General features: G+C 38.2%; 1 protein-coding gene across 1 annotated transcript; it reads right to left on the bottom strand.

Moving 5' to 3' along the window:
* Nucleotides 1-857: 857 nt before the first annotated feature.
* On the bottom strand, nucleotides 858-1,853 carry Neurod4 (neuronal differentiation 4). The gene has a single exon (XM_027391827.2). The coding sequence runs from the start codon at nucleotides 1,851-1,853 to the stop codon at nucleotides 858-860; it is 996 nt and encodes a 331-aa protein (XP_027247628.1).
* Nucleotides 1,854-9,799: the final 7,946 nt, after the last annotated feature.

The following is a 9,799-nucleotide window of genomic DNA, read 5'->3' as shown; positions in this document are numbered from 1 at the left end:
CAAGAATAAAGTTTGTATAAACAAAGGAGGAGGAGTGGATGAGGAAAGCAAAGGTGGGTGGGGAAGAACTGGGAGGAATGGAGGGAGGGAGAACTTTGGTTGGAATGTAAAAACAAAAAGAAAGAAAGAAATAAATAAACAAGACTAAATTCCAAAAAGAAGAAGAAGAAAGTTTATGTGAGGCTTCTATCATGGTTCTGAAATCACTAAAAATGATGTATATAACTTTCAGCACAGCAGTAGAGCTAATCTCTTAAAGAACATACTTGGCTATTTATAGTAATAGTCAAGTTGTTATATTAGGCTCTGGAAGTTACGTTTCTATAAATATAAAGATCTGTCAAACTCACACAAGTTTTGTGTTCTGTGAGCCAACAGACATGGACCTGATGCCACCTTCCAGTTCCCTTTAACCATTCCATTCATGCTATTTCCTTTTATTGCTTTTTTTGTTTTAAGAAGTTTATGAGAGATGAAAGGTAAGTGTTGACTTAGAATAGTTGCTTTATGTTTATCAGAAAGCAACAAACACTGGAAATGGAAAGTTACTTGGCATAGCATTCAATGAGTCTTTGGTACCACTGGAGCAGTGACTTGGTTTTCTGTTCTATTGCTGTGTGAACACAAACCATCAAATATTTTCACTTGAGGATCCCAAATACAGGAATTGGTGCAATGTGAGAAGTTAATGAGAAGGAAGTTGGCAGGAGCAGGAGGTTCTGATTGGACTAGGATCATTACGGTTCCTGTGTATCCAAAGGGTTCTTTTAAATTCTCTGAGTGTTTATCTCAGCTACTAGGAACATGGAAAATATCTTCACCTCATTCTCTGAAATATTGGTGCTTATCTTACTGATCTAGTCAGTGAAGATCGTGTTGAGCTGAGTTCCTATTCCATGATGGGGGTACGAATCATAAGTCGTGTCTACAGGAACGTCATATCGGGGAGTGCCAGCCTGAAAGGGAGTTGAATGCACATGGCCTGAACTTAAACTTGCAGAGGTATAATGTGGCATGAAGCTGTAGGATTTTTCCAAACCAGGGGAACCATCTTGCTTCAAGGAGAAGTTGCCACTGATACTCAGGGGTGGTGTGAGTGGACCCTCATATGGGGGGCTACTGCAATCGGGTGGATGGCTCCCAAACGAAGAGTCTCCCAAACTCTTAAGTGGTTGAGGTTTGAGATGGAGAAGATGTGCTTCCATATGGCCATAAGGAGGGCTTGGTAGCCCTGGAGACTGATAGTTGAAGCTATGGACAGAGACAGTAGAGTCACAAATTGGAGATTTTTCCTCATGCTTCTCCAAGACGGCAGACTGAGGTCCCAGTTGGAGACATCCAGCCACCAGGTTGCTTGTGGGCTGAGAGAGCCCTTTACAGAGCATCTCCACAAATCCCTTCCCTTCAAGGGTCTGACCAGTCTCCAGGACTTCCGACAAGGCCCAGATGTAGTTCCTTGCCAAACGAAGAGTCTCTATCTTGGAAAGTTTTTGGGTTTTAGAGTAACATGGCATGACTCTCCTAAGGTTATCCAAGGCATCATTCAGGCCATGCATCCGGGTCCGTTCTCTAGCATTGGCCTTGACTCTTCGAGCCCTGAACCTCTCCAGGCGAGCTTTGGTCATCTTCTTTTTCTTGGGACCTCTTCTCTTAGGTTTCTCTCCATCTTCTTCCTCTTCTTCCTCTTCTTCAATGCTGTCATGCTCTTCAGTTAAGGTTCCAAGCATCCCATAAGAACCTGGTCTTCTCTCCTGCTCCTTCATCTCATTTTGAGAGCCCAGACCTTTGTCCATCCAGGATTGTGTGTTGACCAACTCCACCATATCCTTGGATTTCATGTACATTTTTGCCATTTATAGATCCTGGAAAAAGGAAATACAAAAAAGTTAAACTCCAAAATGCCTGATGTAAATCTAAACTGATATAGGCATGATGGCACATGCCTACGATCCCAGCCCTTGGGAGGTGGAGGCAGGAAGATCAGGAATTAAAAGTCATCATTAACAGTGTAGAAAGTTAAAGGCCAGTCTGAACTACATGAGACTCTGTCAAAAGACACATATAATTTGCTTTTTTATTCCATGGTTATAGAGCACATTGTGTTGGGATTTCTATTTCATAATTTCTTTGCCCATCTTTCATTTTAAATTAAGCCAAGGCTCAAAGAATTGCCCTAGACATACATCTCTTTATAGCACATTAAAAAAAAAAAAACACCCTAGGACAAAAGAAAAAAATAAATACTCATTGGAATGCTAGTGTCTGAATTTTATTCTCAGATTATTTGTCTTATGGACATTTTACACAAAAATAACACAAGTAAAATTCCAAGCATATATTCTTTTTATGAATTTATAACATGAAGGGAAATAAGTGGACATATAAGTTGTTGCCCCAATAGAAAAAACACAGGATATATAAAGCAATCCTGTACAATAAAAGAACTTCCAGAAGTATTACCACTCTATACTACAGGGCTATAATAATAAAAACTGCATGATATTGCCATAAAAATGGACAGATGATCAATGGAATTGAATCAAAGACCCAGATATAAATTGACACACTTGCATTTTATTTTTAAAAGCCAGAAATACACAATGGAAAAAATAAATTATATTTTCAACAAATTGTGTTGGTTTAATTGGATTCTGCACATAGAAGAATGCAAATGGATTTATATCTATCACCCTATACAAAACTCAAGTTCAAGTGGACCAAAGACCTCAACCTAAAACCAGATGCACTGAACCTGATAGAAGAGAAGGTAGGAAATAGCTTTGAACACATTGGCACAGGAGACAACTTCCTGAACAAGAACGCTGATAGCACAGACACGAAGGTCAATAATTAACAAATGGGGCCTCATGAAACTGAAAAGCTTCTGTAAGACAAAGAACACCAAGCATAGGACAAAGCAGCAGCATACAGAATGGGAAAGATTTTCACCAACTCCACATCTGGCAGATGTCTAATATCCAAAATATATAAAGAATTCAAGAAACTTGACACCAACAAACTAAATTATTCCATCTAAACAGAGATTTAAACAGAGAATTCTCAATAGAAGCATCTCAGGTGACTGACAAACACTTTTAAAAATGTTGGACATCCTTAGCCATCAGAGAAATGCAAATTAAAAAAACTTTTGGATTCCATCTTACACCTGTCACAATGGTTAAGATCAGTAATAAAAGTGACAACTCATGCTGGTGAGGATGTTGAGCAAAAAGAACACTCCTCCATTGCTGGTGGGAGTGCAAACTTGTATAACTACTATGGAAATTAATATGGTGGTTCCTCAGAAAATTGGGAATTGATCTATCTCAATTCTCAATTCCCAGCTATACCACTCTTTGGCATATACCCAAAGGATGCTCCATTCTACTAGAAGGACACTTGCTCAACTTTATTATTAATGGCCAGAAACTGGAAACAACCTAGATGTCCCTTAACTGAAGAATGAATAAAGAAAATTTGGTACATTTGCACAATGGACTATTACTCAGCTGTTAAAAAAATTGTCATCATGAAATTTGCAGGCAAATGGATGGAACTAGAAAAAATTATCCTGAGTGAGATAACCCAGACCCAGAAAGACAAACATGATATGTACTCACTTATAAGTGGGTATTAACTGTTCAAAATAATCACACTACAATCCAAGGACCAAGAGAGCCTAATTAACAGGGGGGCTCAAGAGGGGAATCCATGGATCTTCCTGAGAAGGGAAAATAGAATAGACTTTGTTGGTAGATGGAAATAAGATGGATTACGCAGGGTGCAGGGAAAGGATGGAGGGAGAGAGTTCTGGGAAAGACTGAAATTCTGGGGCAACGTGGTAGGCATTGTGGGAACCTAATACAGTGGAAACTCCCTAGAATCTATGAGGGTGACCCTAGCAAAAAACTTCTAGTAATGGGGGATATGGATCCTGAATCGACCATCTTTTGTAACCAGGCAAGGCTTGATTACAGTGGTGGAACTCAGACATCAACTGCACGACAAAACCTTCGACCTACAATTTATTCTGCCTGCAATATGCGCTGGGGCAATGGTAGTGCAGAACTTGTGGAAGTGGCCAATCAGTGACTGGTCCAACTTGAGGCCCTTGCCATAAGAGGGAACCCATTCTGGACAAGTGCCTGGATGGCCAAGAACCAGAGACTAGATGGCCCAGAGACCTAGAATAGAACCAAATATGAATGGGAAAAAAGTCAATGAAACGATTCCTAATAATATTCTGCTATACTCACAGATCGGTGCCTAGTCCAATCATCAGAGAGGCTTCATACAACAACTGAAGAGAGAAGATTCAGAGACCCACAATCAAACATTAGGCAGAGCTTGCTAAACCCAACAGAAGGTGGGGGAAACATTTTGGGAGCCAGAGAGGTCTAGGAAACTAGGAGAACATGGTCCACAGAATCAACTAATTAGGGCTCATATGGGCTCACAGAAACTGAAGCAACAATCGCAGAGCCTGTATGGGTCTAAGCTGGGTCCTCTGCAAAATTGTTATGGTTGTATAGTGTGGTGGTGTTACTGTGGGACTCCTGACAGTGGAGTGGAAGGTTTCTCTGACTCTTTCTGAAGGTATACTCTGCTCTTGGTACCCTTTTCCTCGTACTGGATTGCCTTGCCCAGCCTTGATATGTGTGTTTGTGCCTAGTCTTGTTATACCTTGTTATGCCATGTTAGGTTGATATCCTTGGGAAGCCTGTTCTTTCCTGAAGGGAAATGGAGGAGGAGGAGATCTGGGAAAGAGGTGAGTGTGGTGGGGCACTAGGAGCCGTGGAAGGAGGGGAAGCTGCAGCTTGGATGCAATGAAAAGTGAAACATAATAAACAATGAATAAAAAGAAAATTTGCTGAAAGTGAAAATCGTTTTTTAAATAATTATAAACATGTAGTATGAAAATAAATTTGCTATTACCAAATAAAATATATGTTGAACAGTTAGGCCAGTAAATTGAGTTTCTACCAAAAAGTAAATGAAAAGCTATAGCAAGATCACCAAGAATACCTTCCTGTGTCCTCTAGAGATGTTTCACAAGTATCTCACTTGTACAATCTGTGTTCCCCACTGATTCTACCAACAGGTGACTTTAAGCACCTCCTGTGCAACAGCACCACCACAGCTGGCCTGCTTCGTGTCCAGAAGAGCATTATGTTTCTTCATAAGCACCCTGTGTTCTCTCACGGGTAGAGGTGTCAGAGAGTCTGCTGACACAGCGTCTTGAAAGGGCCATGAAGAAAAGTTGCCATTGGTCATCTATCAAGTTTGTACGTCTTTCCTTCTCACGTGCATCTCACACTATCAGAAGAGACCACGGCAACAGTTAGAAGCAAAAGCCAGTGATCTACGAGACCTACTCGAGATTGTTTTAATGAAACAGTCAGAAAACCCTTTACTAAAAATGAAAAGTGGAACAAATATAAAACAAAAGAGAATATAGTGACTGTGAACACACCATGGGGCTGTTTTTGGTAAACAAAGAAAAAGCCTAAAAAGCTTTGATTTACTGGTCTAACAGATATGGTTTACATGAAAAGTTTAGTATATGAAAAATAGAGACTTGTCATTTATTAAACATCTTATATTCAATATTACAAGAGTTTTATCTGTTTTCAGATCATTTGAGTCATTTCTAGGTATAGAGTTTACCAGGTAAAAGAATCTAATAAGCCCCACTGGGGTATCCCTGTTTACTAGTTAGTCCTTGAAACATTAAATTCTACATCACCTTTCATGATGTAAAAATGGAAAAACATGATAACATGCTGTTTGATCCTTGAAGCTGGAGTCTCCCATCAATGAATTCAGGGATTAGTACATGGAGTTTACAAAAATATAAATATATTATTTGAATTGTTTCTGGTAATTGGAGCTTGTTTTCATTGTAACCTCATTTACCTCCTATAAATAATTAATATTACTGCAATTTGAAAACAGCCTAGGTTTCATATTAATCAGCAAGGAAATCATGTCAGCTTGACTTACTCACTTAATAAGGCTTCCTGGGTAAGCAGCTTTATTGAAAACACACATTGGAACCTATTGGTCAACTGGCTGCACAGGCCAAGTCAGAAAATCCCACTTTTAATATGGATGATGGAGCTTGTGTGCTGAGCTGCACTTCTAACTCGGGCAAATATCCAGAGGGATGGGCAAGGACTTAATTAACTTTCCGTTAAAGTAACACAGATCTTCCAGAGGCAGGTGCATGCTGAAACCAAAAAGGGCGGATTGGGCTCAGGAAACCTAATGCTCTCTGTGTAATTACAACAGTATTTGTGTAGCATTCTAAAGTTTGCAGCACTTTTGCACTCATTAATCTATGTATTACATAGAGCACACTGTTGAGGGTGATAAGTATAGCCCTGTTCACTTTATAGTCAACAGCACCATGGGGCCGTCTTTTAAATGATGGACATGTAAAGACACAATGTAACAACAGGACATAAAATCATTTATCTCAAATCCAAGGCTTTACAGTCCTTTTCCTCATTTTTTCCTTCCATCATAGCTAAAGAAGAAAGGCATTTTTACTTTAGCAAATGTAGATCAGTAGAGCTAAGTCAACAGGCATGACCATTATCCTATGAAGGCTGGCTTAGATGTTCTCTGCGGCAGCTTTTAACTCTCATCTTCCAGGGTTCATTCCTCTCGCAAAGCTTTCTTTGCTGCTTTTGACTACTCATTCTACCGCTCTTCTCTTCTGTACCCTTTTTCTTTTTCTCTTCTGTTTCCTATTTTCATTAGCATCATTGCACTGTGTCATACTCATGTGTGTGGAGAAGAGAGAAGAAAGATGAAAGAGAGGACAGCCACCTGACCCGTAGCGATCTGGGTACCGCTCTCACTTCTTTATTTGGCTTCTCTCATTATCTTCTCTCCATGTCTCCTAACTCTTGCTTGATCTTGCTACAAGTGTCAGTCAACACCCTACCAGGAATTAGAATTGAAAAAGTAAAATTGACCAATCTTTGTCTTTAACATGTTTGATAATTTTAAGAAGTTGTTTAAAATCATACTGTTGGTAGGTGTAAAGGAAAAGAACTTACTGGATTTGTCCAAACAATCTGAAACAAAAACAAAGCAGTGAAACTTCACCTTTCTTCTTTTACCAACTATGAGAAGAATAGAAGAGGTTCTGGTTCAGTGTCCTCTGTCTCCATACGTACTGGTCTAGAAGCTCTAAGGTAATTGTGGGTATATATAAATGTGGCTTCAAAAACGTGGTGACTAAGGAAGTATGGATTTAACTCTAGCCCAATATTTTCAATTCCTGATTCCTAATCCCAGTTTTATTACATTCTTTTTGATAATATAAAAATAAATTTTACATTCTTATGAGAATAAGACAAAATCATGGCAAAGGATAATGTTGTAAAAACAATATCCCTGTGTTTATTTTTGAAATTTTAAAAGTCTATCTCATGCTTTCATGTGTTTTCTTAATTCAAAATTAAATTTTCCCACAGATGAATAAATAAAACACACTGTATCTTTTAGTATCTCTTATTATCTAAATACTACCTCACCTGATTGGTACAGAGGTAAATCTGATAACTGCCCAATAGTCTGCCCTTCTCTGCTGGAGTATACAGCACACACTCTGGAGTCAGATTGACGGGGTCTAAATTTCAGTTTTACTACTTACTAGATTTGTGGCTTAGACTTTTATCTACCTTAATGTTCTCCTCCTTAAATGGGAATAATAATAGACCTAACTCATAGATTATCTTTGGCATAAAATTAGTTGACCTATTTAAACATTTTGGATTAGTTCCAGGTGTCACAAATTCAATATAAGTGTGAGATATGATTACTCCTAAACATCTTAAGTCACAATGACAATAGTATGCACATATAATATATGCTTAATGTTAATTTGGTGACAATGAAAATCAGTGGTCTAGTTCAGTTTTGGTTTTAAAGTATTTGAAAAATTCCTACTTTCCCTGTGTGCCAGTGAAGTTAAATACCAAAGGGATGAATGAAGATACCAAGCTCTACCAAATGCCTCTACAGTCAGACATGAAATTAGCTTCCAGATTTTCATTCTGTTTGTATTTGTGGAGATGAGAGAAGGAAGGTGAAAGAGAGAAGATTCTCTCTCATGAAGACATTTGACGTGACATTCATTTTTAGGTATATGTTCATAAAGTTTCTAGTGGAATGCACACACCCTCATCTATTCAGACCTTTTTATCTTCAGTTTCAACATGAGGAGTACAGCTCCTCCACAAGCTCCAGGGAAAAGATGAAGTATCTTACAAACAAAAGTAAATGCCAGCACTCTCTGAAGATAAAATGTACTTTCTATTTTTTCTGTTTTTTAATTCTCTCAGAGCATCACAAGATTGACAAAGACAAATAACTCGGTTTCATATCTGAGTGTTGAAAATGTGTGATGCAATTCCTGATTTTTTTAATGAATGAAACTTAAGAGGATTCTCTTCAGAGCAAGGAACTAAACCCAATGTAGCCTTTATCCTGTTAACACACCATCTCAGAGGGACCCTGAAAAAAACATAAAAGTAAGATGTTTTCTTGTCACTAAAGTATGAGATGAGCCTGGCAAGATTGTCTTAATATTTTGTAGATAGTGTACGGATATGAAAGGCTATGGTACTTCCTCATGAAACATAGGAATAAATCATGTCAAGGTTCTCTCAATTTCTAGAAGAGAAGTTAGTTAGTTTTCAAAATATACAAGAAACAGATGCCAATGTGGTTAAAATTTATCAATGAATACTAGCTTTTGAGTATAGGATTCTCCTATCCCCCAACATGTGAAAACATATTCTGATCTTATAAAGTTCATTTTAGTCTTTGGTACTGGTATTGGGATTTCCCCCATACACCTGCATAGTGTTGGAGGATCTTCCTATTTATTTTCTTAATAAAACCTCAGTTTTAAGTTATTTTCTCTATTTAAAAGTTTTTCTGCTTTAAACCTCTTTTGAAAAAGAAAAAGTATTTGCCATGAGCAGTTCTGACTGCATACTATCTTGGCTAATGAAACCACAGTCATTATTCACTTCTATTACTAGAGCTGTCATGGAATTCTTCCTATAACTTTACTAATTTTCATTTATTTTGGAGAAGTTTCGATTGGAGAGTGACTGTGAGGTATTTACATGTGTGTTTGTGGTAGGCTGGCCAGTGTCTTTCCTTTCATAAACTGATGGTACTTGATTACATCCTGATGCTGTGATTCCAAATTCAACAGGAAGCAACTTTGCAGGCTAATTTCTAGAGATTCTAAGGACAACATAAACTAAATGTTTTGCTCATAGCTACAGAGTCTACAACTAAAAAACAAACAAAATAAAACACAAACCAAGTTGTTCACAAGTTGTACTGCGTGGAAACAATGAGTAGGCTGGTGGGTTCTTCATAGCCAGGCTTTTATATCTACAACTACAATTTCCCACTGACTAGTAACTATGCATATGCTCTCTCTCTCTCTCTCTCTCTCTCTCTCTCTCTCTCTCTCTCTCTCTCTCTCTCTCTCACACACACACACACACACACACACACACACACACACACACTCTACTTCATTCAGTTCCACAGTCTCAGACCATAATAGTGAGCTTCCTTAGCAGAATCTAAACAATTGCTCAATTTTCCCTCTATGTTCTTCACTAGGTTAGAAACTAAGGTGGAGTCATTTGCATTTGTTAGTATTTCTTGAATATATTTTGGTGGGAAAGTGATGAGTATATTACAGAAGAGGAAAGATACACTTGGACAATCATTTTCTTCTAATTTACAATCTCAAATA

Source organism: Cricetulus griseus (assembly GCF_003668045.3).
Source record: "Cricetulus griseus strain 17A/GY chromosome 1 unlocalized genomic scaffold, alternate assembly CriGri-PICRH-1.0 chr1_0, whole genome shotgun sequence".
NCBI classification, from domain to species: Eukaryota; Metazoa; Chordata; class Mammalia; order Rodentia; family Cricetidae; genus Cricetulus; species Cricetulus griseus.
This window is presented reverse-complemented; position numbering and strand designations above follow the sequence as displayed.

Excerpts from the sequence above, each read along its gene's own strand:
- Neurod4 (XM_027391827.2), bottom strand. The coding sequence starts at position 1,853 with ATGGCAAAAATGTACATGAAATCCAAGGATATGGTGGAGTTGGTCAAC.